General features: G+C 56.5%; 1 protein-coding gene across 1 annotated transcript in view; it reads right to left on the reverse strand.

Moving 5' to 3' along the window:
- PMFBP1 (polyamine modulated factor 1 binding protein 1) overlaps positions 1-17,052 on the reverse strand; it is a 244,713-nt gene that overhangs the window by 14,437 nt on the left and 213,224 nt on the right. Inside the window, exons 11-18 of the mRNA XM_034788878.1 lie at positions 13,258-13,404; positions 6,961-7,119; positions 5,447-5,530; positions 3,967-4,134; positions 2,780-2,959; positions 1,806-1,973; positions 1,321-1,404; positions 399-566 (exon numbers count right to left, since the gene is read on the reverse strand). Coding sequence (XP_034644769.1) covers positions 399-566; positions 1,321-1,404; positions 1,806-1,973; positions 2,780-2,959; positions 3,967-4,134; positions 5,447-5,530; positions 6,961-7,119; positions 13,258-13,404 — 1,158 coding nt within the window. The remainder of the gene's footprint in view (positions 1-398; positions 567-1,320; positions 1,405-1,805; positions 1,974-2,779; positions 2,960-3,966; positions 4,135-5,446; positions 5,531-6,960; positions 7,120-13,257; positions 13,405-17,052) is intronic.

The following is a 17,052-nucleotide window of genomic DNA, read 5'->3' on the forward strand; positions in this document are numbered from 1 at the left end:
GGGGGGGGGGGGGGGGGGGGGGGGGGGGGGGGGGGGGGGGGGTGGCGGGGGGGGGGGGGGGGGGGGGGGGGGGGGGGGGGGGGGGGGGGGGGGGGGGGGGGGGGGGGGGGGGGGGGGGGGGGGGGGGGGGGGGGGGATTTAAGCACTGCCAGGGCCTGGAGGAAGCTGGCACCGGTGTTAGGCGGAGGCTCAGGCCGTGCTAGCAGAGATGGTAAGTCTGCACATTGAACGGACCCAGGGCCAGGGCTGGCAACGCTCCCAAAGCCAGACAGCTCCCATCGCTCGCTCCTGTCTGTAGAAGCCCCAGGAAGCCAGTTGCCTGGCTGAGGGTAACTCCACGGCAGCACTGGCTACGTGCAGGCAGTGCCGGGCAGAGAGCAGGGCTGGCAAGCGCTCACCTGACCGATGCAGATTTCCCGCTCGTGCTGGAGCTGCTGGATGCAGCAGGTCTGCTCCGCCATGGCCTCTTCCTGCTCCTTGCAGATCTCTTGCAGGCTTCTTACGTCATCTTGCAGCTGGTGGAGCTTTCCCTTCAGGCCGCTCCCCTCTGCGGCTCTCTCCTTCCCCTGGGCAGCACGGCAAACACACGTCACTGAACCCGACCGTCAGGGCAGAGGCAGTGGGACGGCGCCATGTGTTAGCCTCAGCGCACACAAGCGACAACATGGCGACAATGCACTGGCTCGGGTGATGGCACTTGGGGCCCCAGCCCCTCCCTGCTCTGCTGGGCTCCCTCACACCAGCGGGTCTCGCTTCGCACCAGCGGTCAGCGGCTGCACAACTCCGCCCTTTATATCCTTTGCCCCGGGCTCCCAACCGCACACGAGTCACATAAATCGGGGCTGCAGAGCAATTGTCCTGCGTAAAAGGCCACGGCGTGTGTTGGAGCACAGCCCGAAGGGGCTGCTCGCCCAGTCTCCACGCCCAGCTGCTACCCTGAGGCAGCGAGAAACGGGAACGGACTAGCGGATTCGTCCGGGGGGGACCTGCTAGTGCTGTGTTCAGTGAGGGGCCACGCACTGCGGCCCTCGCCGGGCAGCGCTCCACACATAGCCCCTCGGGCAGCTCGCGGGGCTCAGGGATATGAGACTGGCTGCACGAACTGCAGAGCAAAGGCTGTCACACAGGGCACGCGCCAGCACTTGGAACTGTAGCCAACCACGACGATTCCCCGCTGGGCCCACCGTGCCCCACTGCAGAGGGGCTGCAGGGCAGATGGGTCCCCAGCCCATGGACAGACTTATACAGCCAGCGCTTCTGCAGTGCTGCACCCTGCAAGGAGCTCCTCGCCCCAGGAGACGCTGAGATCTGAAAGCTCACCTCATCCTTCGCTCGCGCCAGCTCCTCCTCAGCACTTTTCAGGTCTCCTCTGAGCTTCCTGATGGTCTGCTCACGGCTGCACACCTGCAAAGCCCATGGCTGGTAACGCAGCCTTCCCGCAATGGGAACTCTGGAGATAATGCTTAGAACTTAGAACCCCACTTCCGAAAACATTCCACCGTGAGCACGGCCTGCCCCACTCCCGCAGCCTGGGGGGCCGTGGGAGGAGGAAGGCAGCCGGCGGGGGCAGGGCTAGCAGGGAGACAGACAACAAAACCGCAGCAGCAATTAGCCCAAAGCATCAGAGCTCCAAGAGCTGGGAGGTGGCCGAGGCGCTGCCCTTCGGAAAGGGACGCTCAGGCAAGGTGAATCTAGGAAACCCCAGGCCGGGGGACAGCAGGAGAAACCCCCGCCCAGCAGCCTGCCGAGGATGGTCTGGAGGAAGAGAAAACCTTGTTGTCCTCTTCCCAGTGCTGTCTGCCTACCTCCTGCTGCGCGGTCTTCTGCCTCTCCCTCAGGACGGCCAGCTCCCCAGCCTGCTGCTGTTGGTCTGAGCGCAGCTCTGCGAGCTGCCCTGCGCACCTGGACAGCTCCTCTCGGGCTGCCACGAGATCCGCTTTCTGCTGCTCCACCAGCTGGTCACGCTGCAGCAGCTGGGCAGAGGAAAGGAACAGCTGGAGCCAAAGCCAGCTTCCCAGACACCACAGCCCAGCTCAGCTCCCCAGGCTAAAGGAGCCCGGGAGCGCTGGGGAGATGGGGCAGGCAGCCCCGCAGTGCTGCTTTGGAGCGTCACACCTGGAGGCATTGCTAATGCTGCTGCTTTACCTGGCCAAGGCGAGGCCCTGCTGGGCAATGAATGGGAAACGCAGGTGGCCCGCACGGGAAAGGAGCAAAGACTCCTGGGACTGCCCGAGACAGGCTGCTGGCAGGGAGACGGCTCCCAGATGCTGGACCCTCGGCCTGAGACAATCTCGCCAATACAGCTCTTGCCACATGCACACTCCTGCCTTAGCCCAGGGCAATGGGAAGGCCCAGGGGCTCTGGATGTGCCCAGGATCCATGTTGGAACAACGGGCCCCTCCGTCAGAGGGCAGGGCACCAGGACACGGGCCTTGGAGGGACAGGAGGAAAGGGGGGCTCTGCGTGGCTCTTGGGTTGCCAGTTGTCCTTGAGCCAGGGCAGAGGGAGCAAGCTGTGGGGACTAAGCGAATGGTCACCCCGGTGCTGATTGCAACCCCCCCGGTCCTGCAGCAATGCCACCTGGTTGCGCCCCTCTGTCCTCCAGGCCGAGTGGGAAGGACAGGCAGGATCGGGGTCGGGTGTGGCACCAGTTCCAGGAACGCTTCCCACTCGCCCCACCCCAAGGAAGCCGCATGAGCTGGCCATGTGCATAGGCACAGACAATGTGAATGGAGGCTCAGGGGTCTGCTTCTTTCCCTGAGCCTAAGCTGGGGCCTACCTGGGTCTCTGACTCCTTCTGGACGTCCTCTTTCCCTTGCCTAGCACCCTGCAGTGCTTCCTGCGAATCTCGGAGCTGCTCTTGCAGGCGCTGGAGCTCCTCGTCTTTCCTCTGCAGCTCCTTCTTCAGGGAGCATGACTCCAGCTGCGACGTGCTCAGCAGCGCCTCCAGCTGGGCCGCCTGGGGAAACAATGCAAGAGGCTGTCTCAGCGTGTTGCTGGCGGCCACTGCTGTCCTTTGGGCCTGTCCTGGAGCAGGAAGCAGAACTGGCAGTGTGAGCCAGACCAGGCCTGGGCAGAACAGTGACACACCAGGCACTGGCTACCCAAGGGAGCATATTCCTGACCGGCGAGGATGGTGCAGATCTCTCACGTAGCTGTGTAAACGCATTCTCAAGGGATGGGACAAGAACACCCGACCCTTCAAAGGACCAGCAGGGGCTGACAGGCTAATGGCGGCAGGTACAAGGAGCAGGGTGGTCACTAACCACATCAAGAGTGTGACGGAACTTGTCTGGATCAGGGTATGAAAGGAGATGTCCTAGGAGGGTCTCTTTGTACTTGCCAAGGGGATGGCAGCCTGGTGCGCTGACTGAGCTGGTACCATTGTTGTGTGCACCAGGTGTTAGTGCACCTCTAACCACAACGAACCTGGCCAAGCGCCTTCGCCACCGAACCCAGCCAGGTCTGCAGAATGAACGCACTGCACTGGCTGCTAATGCCGCTGGCACCAGGGCTCCAGGCACAGCAACGCTGCAGCATCAGCAATGCTTCGCAGTACTGACCACGTCTGCCAGCACGGCCTGCCTCATTGCCCTCCACCCGCCCCAGCCCTGGGGCCTGCGGGCTGCCGAGCCTGAGGGATGCTAGGGACACAAAATGAAAATGGGAGCCATACGGCCACAGTGCCTGCTCCAGAAGCCTCTGCCCAGCGATCTGGGACACTGCCCACAGCCTGGCAACACGGTGCCAGGCAAGACTCTGCCATGCCCTTTGTGTGTGAAATTAGAAGGTTCCCTGAAACTTCAGCCAGAGAGACCCCCCCACGACAATCCTGCCAGCGCTAGCAGCAAGCAGGAGGGGTGGAGAGCGGAAGGCGGAAGAGACAGCGGATGTAGGTTCTCACTCAGTGACGGTGCAAAGGGAAGAGGTGCTAAGTAGTGGGCAGGCAGGCTCCAGGCGGGGTACCTCTCTCTGCGCCATCTTCAGCTCCTGGTGCAGTGACTGCCCTTTCCTCTGCAAACCCTGCAGCTGCTCTTCTTTGTGCTGGGCTCTGGATTCGGCTGCCTCCTGCGAGACCTGGGACGCTGCCAGGCTATCCTTCAGCTGCCCGATGGTGTCCTCCCAGCGCCGGGCCTGTCCCACAAACCACACGGATGTCAGCAGAAGCCCTCTCCCCCCTGGCCTGCCCTCCTGCTGAGCTGGCAACACAGGTGGGAGGAGGTGCACCCACGATAACAGCATGAGGTGGAGCCTGGGTTCCCTCAGCTGCCCCCTCCCCCCCCAGGACTGGGCGGTTCTCCCGCGGGTCACGCTGGAGGTGGGGGCTGGCAGGGGAGGGGCACCTAACACAGCACCCACTGGTACCAGCCTCGTTACCCAACGGCCTTCTGCACCTGCTGCAAGCAGAAGCCTGCGCCTGGCAAAGCACGCAGGTGAACTGAGCATCAGCCTCCATGTGACCAGCGAGTGGCTGAACGGGGTCAGGACTGAGCCCTGAGCAGTGCGGCTCTCTCACTCCGGGCCATGGTGCAGAAGAACTAGGAGCCCCAGAGCTGGGGGCAAGAGGAGAGAGGCTGGAGTCGCACAGCCCAGGCTGCTTGCTGGCCGGGGGTGCAATGGTGCAACCCACTTATCGGCAGGTACAGTACATGTCGCTTACGTTGCAATACCCACGGTGCCCATGGGGAAAGGGAGGCTGCGAAAGGCTGGGCACTCCAAGGCAGGGACAGGGCTTAACATCAGCCAGGAAATGGCCCAGGAGAGCCCCAGCCCCGGTAACCTGCTCGGGCTGTGGGCTGCAGGCTGCATTGGAAGGTGTCCTACAGGAGCCTGAGTGCCTCCGGCTGGAGCGTATAGACAGGACCTCAGTGGCGAGTGGGGCGGGGGGAGAGCCAGAGAAGTTCCTGAAGTTAAGGGAGGAGCTCACCCCAAGCCTGCGCTGCGGAGAGGTGGGGACGCCCGCTCCCGAGGGCCTTGGAGAGAGACAAGCGTGAAGCAGAGGTGATGGGGGAGACAGGAGGGGAGCGTGGAGCACTGCCTGCCCTTGCAATCCCAGCCCACGTCCCCCAGAGGGGATGGGGGAGACAGGAGGGGAGCGCGGAGCACTGCCTGCCCTTGCAATCCCAGCCCACGTCCCCCAGAGGGGATGGGGGAGACAGGAAGGGAGTGCGGAGCACTGCCTGCCCTTGCAATCCCAGCCCACGTTCCCCCAAGGGGATGGGGGAGACAGGAGGGGAGCGTGGAGCACTGCCTGCCCTTGCAATCCCAGCCCACGTCCCCCAGAGGGGATGGGGGAGACAGGAGGGGAGCGCGGAGCACTGCCTGCCCTTGCAATCCCAGCCCACGTCCCCCCGAGGGGATGGGGGAGACAGGAGGGGAGCGCGGAGCACTGCCTGCCCTTGCAATCCCAGCCCACGTCCCCCAGAGGGGAGGGAGGGACATGTACCTTCTGCTCAGCTGCTTGCACCTCAGCCTTGGCCTTCAGCAGCTCTCTCGTTAGCGTCTCCACCTGCTCCTCTCTGTGGCATGACTGTGGAGAGCCCAGAGGGGAATCCAGACATCAGAGCTGGGAAGTGCTGATAGGTCCCATCTAGTCTGTCCCCCGGGGCAGTGCTGGATTGTTTCCTGTGGCATATTTTTCTGGTGCTTTGCCCAGTCCAGTTTCATCTGGCTAAAGCATGGGGGCTTTCTCCCCTCCCCAGCTGGCCCACGGCAGACAGGCCCCTGCCCCAAGGAGCAACCCATCTAAGTGATGGGCCTGACAAAGGGGGGGATAAAGTGCCCCCAGGATGGCTGGGGTGAGGGCAACCATGCACAGACGCCTTGAGCGAAGCCAGGCGGCACAAGAGGGCTTTCAGAGAGGGCACGGGGGGGCCGGGGAAGCACACTGGCAGGGCGCTGCCTGGTGAGACTTGCGCAGTAGCTCTTCCCATCAGTGGCCAGGGCGGGGACCCTTAGCTCAGCAGTTCTACACACTCTAGTCTTTGTGGGTCTTTCCTGCTGGCTTGTTAATTCCTTCAAGGCTTTGCCTGCGATCTGCGCCCTCAGCTCCACAGCACGACAATCTCTTGTCTGAGAGCCAGTGAAGCTGTGAACACAAACCTGGCCTCGTCCACCAGCCTTCCTGCCCCAGCCTCTCCCCAGCCAGGATGAGTCCTCAGCACCTGGAGCTCCCCCCCGGCTGCCTGGTGCTCAGTGCTGACAGGAGTAACGGCTCCTCAGACCCTGTCTCCATCGCTGTGGGAATGGGACCTGGCAGCAGCCCGCCTGCCGACATGAGAGGCTGCACTGGCCTGTTGCTCCCTGGGGGCAATGTGCCTTGAAGCCTGCTGGCAGTCCGGTGGCAGGAAGGGCGCACACAGGGGGTGTCCTTTGCTCTTACCAGGACGCACAAAGGGCATCTCAGGAAAAGGGGACTGGTTCCTGCCAGTGTTTTCCATTAGAAATTCAGCTCTGGCACCTGGGGAGACGCTGTGGCAGTGTCTGCAGCAGGGAAACTTACAAACTGCTGCTGGCGTCATGAGAGCGCCGGCCGGAATTCCCCCGGAAACGTTCTCTGAAGGCGACCAGGGAAGGAGTGGAAGGTGGGAGCCCAGTGCATGGTGGCAGCTGGGAGGGATGGCGGGTCAGGCCGGTGGCTGAAATCAATTTGGTTCTTGTTTTCCTGTTAACACCTTCAATTTGCAGAGGACTGAAAGTGATTCGGGTGAGTCAGGCCTAGAGCAGACTGAGGGATGTTGGAGGATGGCAGGTGCCAGTCAATGCTGCAAAATGCAAAACTCTGCGCATTGGAGGGCACAACGTAATGTCAACGCCTCCCAGATTCTGCCCGATCAGCTGTGCCAGCCCAGGGAGCTGGGCGCCATGGCAGATGCAGCCGGATGGCGAAAATGAACGCACGTGTCCCTGCTGCAAAGAGCAGGAGTGCTCATCCTTTCTCCCAGTGCCAGCGCTGCTCACTTGGTTGGTTACCAGCATGTGCTCATTCTCCAGCACCAGGCCTTGGGCCTCCAGCCTGGCATGCAGAAAGCCAGTCTCCTCCTCCAGGTGGTGACAATGGGCCTGCAGCTGGGCTTGCTTCTCTTCCAGTGCCTGGATGGTCTGGTGCTGCCTGCTCATCTAGGGGACAAGGAGGGGTAAGAGATACTGGCATTAACATGTGTCTTGAAAATACGTTGTTGACAATCTCTCTCTCTCTCTACTCCCATCTAGCTATCCAGTGGCAATCACCCTCATGCATATCCACACCTCAGCTTCCTCTCCAATGAGAGTCAACAGGCCCATCCCCACAGGCGAGACATCCTCTTTGGGGAGCGTTAATTAAGCAAAAGCTAAAATACGCCATTCCCAGGGAAGTACAGCTCTGATGCTTGTTGAGGAATTTTCCAACTCTTGTTAGTTTCTCAAACCAAAGACTCCCATAACTCACTTATGGATGAGCCTTCCACCGCTGAGTCTAGCTATGGAGAGCCCCTGCCCCCTCTCCCGTGCAGAGCGCCTGATTGTCTCCCATGTGTTATATAGAACGAGAGAAGAGAAAAAAACCAAAGTGAAGGGTTAAACCAATCAGGACTACCTTGACTGGTGCCCCAAAACCAGTGAGCGTTCCAGAGGTCAAACTTCCTGAGACCTCCAGATGCCGCTCTCTCTCTCTCTACTCACCTCAACTTACACACTGTATGCTCGTTTGCCTTCTGAACCAGAGAGTCATCTCTCCACATGACTAATTTGTCCGGTTCCCCTAATGCAAAATCTCATATGCAATGGTAAGCCTTGAACAATGTGAAAAGGGTTAAATATAGTCAAAGAATGTATGGCTAATGTCCACTAGACTTAGAAGACTCTAAGGGATTTTGTTTGTTTTCTTTGTAAATGATTGTTGCACCCTAGAAGTGAGAAGAATTTTAGGGCTCTAGGAAGAAGAAAGCGTATTTTTAACATGCTTTCTTCTTTCTAGAGCCCTAAAATTCTTCTCACTTCTAGGGTGCAACAATCATTTACAAAGAAAACAAACAAAATCCCTTAGAGTCTTCTAAGTCTAGTGGACATTAGCCATACAATCACATTGTCTAACACTAGAATATTAAGAGAAATTGCTTGAAAAGTGGGATCCCAATTGATAGTCGGGAGTAATAATGAAATACAGTCCATGTAATGCTTGCCTGGAGAATGTGACTGAGTCTGCCGAGACTCATCAAGCCCTCGGACCGCTACCCCTTCCTACTTCGCCATGTGGGCACCAATGATACTGCCAAGCATGACCTTGAGCGGATCCCTGCAGATTATGTGGCTCTGGGAAGAAGGATAAAAGAGTTTGGGGTGCAAGTGGGGTTTTCTTCCAGCTTCCCTGTTGAAGGAATAAGCCTGGGCAGGGACCATTGAATCGTGGAAGTAAATGCATAGCTACGCAAGTGGCAGGGCCGGCTCTAACTTTTTTGCCACCCCAAGCAAAAAAAATAAAATAAAAAGCCCGCCCTGCCGTAACAACCACCCCCCAGTGCCGCCCCGCCAAACCAAAAACAACAACAAAAAAAACCCGAGTGCCGCCCCGCCGAACCAAAAAAAAAAAAACAAAAAAACACCCCTGAGCACTGCCCCGCCAAAACAAAAACAAAACAAAACAAACAAACAAAAACCCGAGCGCCGCCTCGCCACCCCAAGATTGGCCGCCCCTTACAAGGTGCCGCCCCAAGCACGTGCTTGGTCGGCTGGTGCCTGGAGCCGGCCCTGGCAGGTGGTGTTGGCAAGAGAGTTTTGGCTTTTTCGACAACAAGCTGATGTTCCAGGAAAGTAGATTTCTGTGCTGGGATAGGCTCCATCTATCCAGTACTGGGAAAACCATCTTTGGTCATTGTCTGGCTAACCTGGTAAGCACAGCTTTAACTTAGGGATGGTGACAAAAATCCGGCTAATGTGCATCTAAGCTCAAGTAACAAAGACAAAGGGAAGGGGTAATTTTTGAAGACGGGACTAGAAATCACAACTTGCATTAAAAAGGCAAGAGGAAAAGCAAAATATCTTCGATGCCTCTACAAATGTAAGGAGTATGGAGAACAAGCAGGATGAACTGGAAGTCATGATAGATGAAGAAAATGATGACTTAATTGGCATCACAGAGACTTGGTGGGGCAACACCCATGATTGGAGGACCAGCACTGAGGGCTATAGCTTGTTCTGACAGGACCGGTATGGGGAAAAAAAGAGGAGGTGTTGAGCTGTCAGTCAAGATTGGATACACTTGCTCCAAGGTCCAAGGGGAAGTGAGTGACAGACCCTAGTGAGCACAGGCGGTGAGTTATATGGGCCCATGGTGCCCGTGCGCCATCAATATTTAGCAACGTGGGCCTGGCTCCACTAATGTTTGGGCTTATTGTGCTTTGGGGGGCCTTGCACTTCAGGGGGACACAGGGTCCAGGGCGGCCTGGGGGGTTAGCAGGGAGTCTGGTGCTTCCCAGAATGTACATAGGACAGACCGGGGCAACCGCCCTGGGCCCTGCACTTTGGGGGGGCCCTGCACTTCAGGGGGACGTGGGGTCCAGAGTGGCCTGGGAGGTTAGCAGGGAGTCTGGTGCTGGCAGCAGTGAGTGACCCAGCTCCAGCCTGTCCCACTCCACTCCCTCCCCGCCCCCATTCCACCCCTTCCCCCAGCCCCAGCCCTGCCTCTTTCTGGCTTCTGCCCCCTCCCCCTGAGCGACGCCAGGAGCCAGTGGGGTGGGCTGGGGCCTGGGGCAGTTGCCCCGGTCTGTCCTATGGACGTTCTGGGAACCGCCAATAATTATACAAACCTGGCGCCCATGCTATTGAGAGTCTCTGGGTGAGGATAAGGGAAAAGAACAGAAGTGATGTTATGGTGGGGGGTCTATTATAGACACCGAATCAGGAAGAGGAAGTGGATGACTTAGTCTACAAGCAGGTAACAAGATTAGTTAACATACGAGCTAGTATTGATGGGGGATTTTAACTTCCCTGATATCTGTTGGAAGGCAACTGCTGCAAAACATAATACATCCTGCAAATTCTTAGCATGTGTACGGGACAGCTTTCTGACTCAGAGGTCGTGAAAGCTCCTTCACTGGAGGTTTTTGAAAGGAGGCTGGAGAGCTCCCTGTTTTGGATGGTTAGACACAACAAATCCTGCATCTTGGCAGGGGGCAGACTGGCTGACCTTTGCAGTCCCTCTAACTCTATGGTTTTCTGAGTCTATTAATAGAGCCCTGCAAATCTGCGGATATCCATTTTATTTCTGCAGATGAGGATATCCGCGCATGACTTTTGCAGAGCGCAGATCAGATGCAAATACAAATGTTGTATCTGCGCAGGGCTCTATCTATGAAATGGATCAAACCCTCCGAATAAAAGAAACATTGAAGAAATTGACTATACACTTCTGCCATCTACTGGATATTGATGGAAGCAGCAGAGAAAGTGAGCAAGTTGAAAGCTGCGCGCCAGTTGGCAAATGACCAATAGAAATCTGAGGGTGGCCCCCAAAATGAATCCCAGACTCAGGGTAGATAAAACTGAGGTCATCAGCAGGTGGCACACCCCAGAGCTGACTAAAGCTGCAGAATCCCCAGTGCAACAAGGAAGTGGTGAGATTCCATTTCCGAGATTGTTTCTCCTTCCGTTCTTTCACATAAATAACTGAAGTTTACCTGGATGAAGTTGACACTCTGTAGTGACCCATCAAGAACCCATATTTTAGATTCTGGCTAATGCTATATGCATGACTGCCTTTATAAATGCAAGCAAACTGACCTAAGAGAGCTGAACTGTAACTTCAAACAATTGCTTTTGATATTCTAAACTTGCCCCCTTTGGACCAATCCACTCAAATACCTGGGACCATATTCTTGAAAGTCCCTTAAAGACAAGTATGTTCTTGCTGCTTGGAGAAGTACTGAACACATGATAAATGTATTGGGTACTAAGAACTGATGATTGATGTCAGAAGTAAATGTAATATGAGATCTTGGTGATTTGCATTGTTCCTCTGTGTAACTGCTAGCATCGCCCTACTCTGGCCTGTACTGGTGTATTTAGTACTCGCCTAGAGCACTGGTTGTGTCTACACTTGCTTGGTGAACTGCCACTTGTATATTGATGTGGTGCTGCATGAATTCATAAACTGTTGACTGGTTAAGAATAAGCAAGTGTCCTGATTTGAGAAATACTGTTCAAGTTAAAAGTTGACCTGAAAAGACCCCAGCATTGAAATCAGTAAGCTAACACTCCCTGGACTCAGTACACAGGGCTTATTCTGTTCGATTCCATTCTAGATATGCTAGAACATGTAGCCAATTGGCAAATCTAGGTTCCAGGTTTAAAATTTAACTGGCACCTCAGAAAATTCCTGCAATTGACTCCCTTGTGAGCTTACAGAGTCTCTCAGGATTGTCATTCTCGTGCCCTGGGTCGACAGGGTGTGAGAGAGGAGAACCCGTTTGTGTCCTGCTTTGGGGCTGCCCAGAGCTGCAGGACAGAGAGGGGGAGGTGACTATATTGCTAGTTATGAGGCACCAATCAGGCTGATGGGCCAGCGTTCCAAAGGCAGGAATTGGTGTGTTACTTGGTGCTCGGGCAGTTGATGCAGCACAGGCATGCCATGGGCACGGCACATGGGATTTGCAAGTCTGTGCATGTCAAAATCTGGTCCTAGAGCTAAAATGCTGAGAGCCCAGATTAGTAAGCGTACCGAAAACAGAGTCCCAGAAGCAACAGGTTAGTCAGTGTTTCACAGCAGCAGGCTGAGAGCGTCGGCTTTAACCAGGTCCCCCGTTTAGTCTTGCGCTGGCTGGCTGGGGCCATGCTGGCACCTGGTCAATTCTTCCCTAGCTCTCACTGCTCTGTCAGCTCTAGCTGCTTTCTGGAGCCGAACCCCCCTCCGTACAGTGCCAGTTCATCCACAGAGCCCTCCTGAGACGTGGTACCGCTCCACTGTGCTCCAGCTGCAACTCAGCAAGGAGCCAGACACTCCCCGGCAGAACCCAATGAGAGATTTACGCCAAACCCAGGTGTGTGGCCTCCAGCAGCACGTGGGTTAAACACCCTGTGGTCAGTTCGGCAGTGAACTGTTGAGTCGCTAAGGTTCTGGACAGCAATCAAAGCCAGGTGCGGCTGCAGGAAGCACAAAACACTGATTTCTAGTTTCATAGCAGTGATGTCCACTAGAGTGACAGTTCTGAATGTCACTTCACCACATCTGTCAGGACCCTGCACAATTCCTCCTCTTTCTGCTTATTGTGCCTGATCTCCTGGCTCGTGGGCCAGGCAGGCTCCTGTCCGGGGAGGAGTCTCGGCGCGCCTGGGAAAGCAGGGCAGGGGCTGGGTGCAGGATGGAGAGAATGGGGTGAAAGTCTGTGGGCCTGATCCTGCTCTCACAATGGAAACACCATGGCAGCCAGTGTGTTACACAGGGGTAGGTGAATGCAGAACCAGGGCCACTGATTCCTGATGGACTCCACAATACTCTGTCCTGTCCCCTCTCTGAGGCAGACGACCAGGAGGTGGGGACAGCAGGCTCCCACCTGGGAACCTCACTCACAAGAATGAGGAGCTGCAGGGCTGATGCAGTTGTGACAGGGACTTGGTGTTCAGCCTGGATCTCTCCAGATGCAGCCACAAGCTTTCTCTAGTGAAGCCGGGCACCCCCAGCCTTGTGCTAAGCTGGGCTGGCTTAGTCCTGACGCGGCATGGGAGAGCCCAGCATGTCCAGGCAGTGCATGGGGCTTGGGGCATGCCGGAGTTGCCCATGCTTGCAGTTATTCTAGTTCCCAGCCACTCTTCGCCGGAGCAGGGTGACAGTATCACTTCCTGTCCTATGTCCTTGTGTAATGTTGCTGTGGCCATTAAGTAGCTGCCATGCGTCCCTCCAGACCTGGCTGCACGAGGCCAGGTAAGCCGATCTCGCGGGCTGTTAAGGGTGCTTTAGTGCTTTGGGATTCCTTAGGCCAACAGGGGCTCTCTGCTAACAAGCACTGCCCAGGTCGATGGGGAAGGGACCCTGGATAGCTAACAAGTATCTAAGGCAGGAGGTTGCCTAATTTCTTTCAGTTCCTTAACCAGAGATCCCAGGCCCCATCTCCTGAGGCTAGCCACTGGGTGAGTGGAGCGCCAGGACCTGCCAACAGATTTCCTCTTGCTCACTTTGAGCATCTGGGTGTAGGAAAGAACCTTTATCCCGAGCGACGCCCCCTCTTTCTAGCCAGTCCCTTTCTCGAGAGCAAGGCCTGCTGGACATGCCCACCCCTCCAGTACCTGCTCCTCAGCGCCCTGGCGCTTCTCCAGCTGTTTCTGCAGCTGGCTTTGCAGCGTGCGGATGGTCCCGTCCTGCTCTGCTGTCCTCAGCTGCTGTGCTTGGCTGGCCTCCTGCAGGCTCTGCAGCACCTCACCTCTCTCTGCAGCCTGCATTGCAATGGGACAGTGTAACTAGCTGGCCTTGCTGGCCTTGTACACACAGCTGGGCCAGGGGCGAGTGTGGCATGGCAGGAAGGTCAGGGTGGGGGCACCTGCCAGCCTTTTCCAGGATCCCTGGACGACTCAAAGCAGGAAGCCACTGCAGGGCTGAGGGGCAGAGGCGGAGGCTGGCTCGCACCTCCAGCCTCCGGCTCTGTAACCCCAGCCCTGCAGCCACCGGAAGGCCCTGTCAGGAACGTGCTGTGTGCTCGGCGGAGCTATTGACCACCCTTTCTGAGGCTGTTGCTCCGTGTTTCTACCTGTCCGAAAGGGTAGAAATAACAGAAACAAGTTGTTGGAAATGAAATTTCAATCCCTCCACGCCCTTCCCTGGCGGCACGGCTCCCCAGCACGGATCAATAGTGTTTAGACAGCCAAGGAGGTTTTTCTTCCCCTTAAAGCATCAGATCAATAGTGAAAAAAGCTGTCCAGCCCTCTGTGCACGTTGTAGTAAATGTGAACATCAGAGGCCTCCAGCTAAACGGATTGACTGGAGGCAGTAGCAGACCAGCACTTGGTAAGCAAGCGCCCGAGACGGGGAGGGTGTCTGCCCGAATGGGGGGGCCACGGATCTCTGCAGCTGGAGCCCCTAGCCCCTCACAGGGCTAAAGGCAGGCGCTGCTGGGCTGAAGCCCTGAGCCTCGGTGCCTCTGAGGAGCTGAAGCTGGGAGCCAGGGGGCTGAAACCCTGAGTTCCCCCACAGGGCTAAAACTGGGAGCTGTGGGGCAGAAGCCCCGAGCTCTAGTGTCCATGCAGGGCTGAAGCTGGGAGCTATGGGGCTGAAGGCCTGAGACCTGAGTTCCGGTGCCACCATGGGGCTAAAGCCCTGAAACCCCTGGGCCCTGCCCCCCCAAATAAAAGTCAAACTACACTTATGACGAAGGGTCCCCCTCTCCCCGCTAGGCCCTGTTTTTATAGCATGTTGTGTGTGGGGGGGGAGGGCACAGAAAGAAAGAGGGTGAGACCCTCTGCTCTGCACCGTGAGGCTCCGAGATGGGCTCTCTCTTTCCCCAATATCGTCGCTAGCAGAAGGCCAGGGCTGGTCACGGGAGGTAGGAAGAGGCCCTCGCTGCAGCCATTGCCATGGAGGGCAGGAGAGGTGGCAGCCGATGTGCAGGGCAGGGGAAAAGCAGCAACAAAGCTGTACCCGGCTATCGCAGCCCTATTGTAATGTGCCTTAAAGTGGGTTTCTGTAGCTTGGATGGTGCATTTCCCACTGGTGCGAGCTGGGGGCCTGAGCACCTCTCAGCTGGGCCGCTGCAGGGGAGGCAGGGCTGGGCCCGCACCCCGAGATGAATGGCCAGAGGGCAGAGCAAACAGTGACGGCTCCTTGGCTCAGTCACCGTTTGGCCTCCTGAATGGGACAAGGGGGCCAGGTAGCTGCTCGTTCGCTTTGGGGCGAAGGTGCCTGACAGCACCTGCAGTTGCATGCTCAGTAGCCTGCCTAAAGTGTCTGAAAAATCTGCCCTTGTGTCTGTTTAATGCACATGAAGGTGATGGCACCAAGGGATAAACTCGTCTGGGTCTGTAACTATGGGATAAATTGCATTTGTTTTGTCCCCGTCGTCCTCACTTGTACAGAACTCATGGCTCCAGCCCCAATCCGCACCTCCCAGCCACCTGCAAACAGCACCACCTGCTTTTAAACGACCCTGCTGCCAAAATGGTCCCCCCGCTCCTCACAGGAATAGATCACGGACACGCAAGAGCTGAAACTGATACTAATCAGTCTGGCCTGGGCCAGGGAGCGACTCCAGGTTTCAGAGCCCATCGGCTAGGCGGGGTAGAAATCCTTGGCATTTCAGGAAGATGCTATACACAGAACTTGGCCCAGATACTCCAGCTCTGTTGAGGCTGCAGGGGGATGCTCAGGCAGCAAGCACTGGCTGGACAGCTGCTCCAGAGGGGTAGCTGGCAATTTCCCCACTTTGGGAGAATCTCCGGGGTGTTATAAAACCGATCTGCCGGCTCTCCAGGGCCCTTCCACAGAGGGGTGTGTTGAGGTATGCAGGAGGGCACAGCCCGCTGGCCAGCCTTTGGCATGCAGCGTGCTCTCACTGATCAAACACTCTGAATGGCTGTTACAAGTGGGGCCGGCTGGAAAACAAGAATCCCATTTTGCAAAAGGTGGAGGTTTAGGAGTTTGTGTTTGTGCCGCAGCAGGATGGAGTGGACACCTCAACCTCAAAGCTTTTTGTGAAAAAAACAACCACCAAGTCAGAGACATCACCAGACTCGGTACCACATGACACTGATATAAAATTAACATGGCACAAATTCAATGGATTAAAACCTGGCTACCTGCTAGGTCTCAAATTGTAACTGTACAGGAATTATCAAGTGGGTCTGTCTCCAGTGGGGTGCTGCAGGGACCAGGTCTTGGCCCCATGCTATTTAAGGTTTTTATCAATGACTTGGAAGAAAACAAAATCATCACTGATAAAGTTTGAAGATGACACAAAAATTGGGGGAAGAGGTAAATCCTGTAGAACCTCAGCGTTACAGATACCTTGGGAATGGCAGTTGCTCATAACTCTGAAATGTTCCATAATGCTGAACAAGACGTTACAGACTTCAGCCACAGGGGAGTTGGGTCTGCAGCCACAGGGTGGGGTCAGAGCTCTGCGGCGGGGTTGGGACTTCTGACCCTAGGGGCCACTGGGGCTCCGAGTGGGAGGCTCAGGGCTTCTGCCCCACAGGAGCACCAGGGCTCTAGACCTGGGGGAAGCACTGGGGCTCAGGGCTTCAGCCCTGGGGCTCCATTCCCAGCTTCTGCGGCTCTGGGGTTACCCAAGGCTCCGCTCCCGGTTTCAGCCTGGGGGGGGAGCACGTTGGGGCTTTAGCTACGAGGGGAGTGCTGGAGCTGAAACCATAAAGCCCTGAGGCAGTACAGTATTTGATTGGTTTTTTTTTTTTTTTTGGTTCCCGCTACTGCCTGATTGATTACTTCCAGTTTCACAGGTTGACCGGCAAGTCCATAACTCTGGTGTTTGTATCTTTAAGGTTCTACTGTAATGAAGAGGACAGGTCACTGATACAGAGCCAGCTGGGTCGCTTGGTAAATTAGGTGCAAGCAAATTATGCATTTTAATACAGCTAAAAGCAAAGACTGTGAGCCACACTTACAGGACGGGGGACTCTACTCTGGGAAGCAGGGACTCTGAAAACAGTTTGAGGGTCGTGGGAGGTAATCAGCTGAACATGAGTTCCCAATGTGACTCTGTGGCCAGAAGGGCTAATGGGATCATTGTATGTGTAGCTGTGGGCGAGTAGGAGCAGAGAGGTTATTTTATTTCTGTATTTAGCACTGGTTCGACCACTGCTGGAATCCTGGGTCCCGTTCTGGTGCTGCCCACAGTTCAAGAAGGATCTTGAGCAGCTGGAGAGGGTTCAGAGAAGAGCCACACGAATGAGGAAGGATTAGAAAATCTGCCTTATAGTGACAGACTTCACTTCCTGCCCTTTGGGGCTGCCCTGGCAGGCTATGGCCCCCTCATCAAGGGGAAGCTGTGGGTGCCTTGGGCTGAACCCCCTCCTCCAGCAGCAATACAATTGCAGGTCCCATAGGTGCCTAGACTACATGGGGGGGACAGGGAC

This window comes from Trachemys scripta, chromosome 13, assembly GCF_013100865.1.
Source record: "Trachemys scripta elegans isolate TJP31775 chromosome 13, CAS_Tse_1.0, whole genome shotgun sequence".
NCBI lineage: Eukaryota > Metazoa > Chordata > Testudines > Emydidae > Trachemys > Trachemys scripta.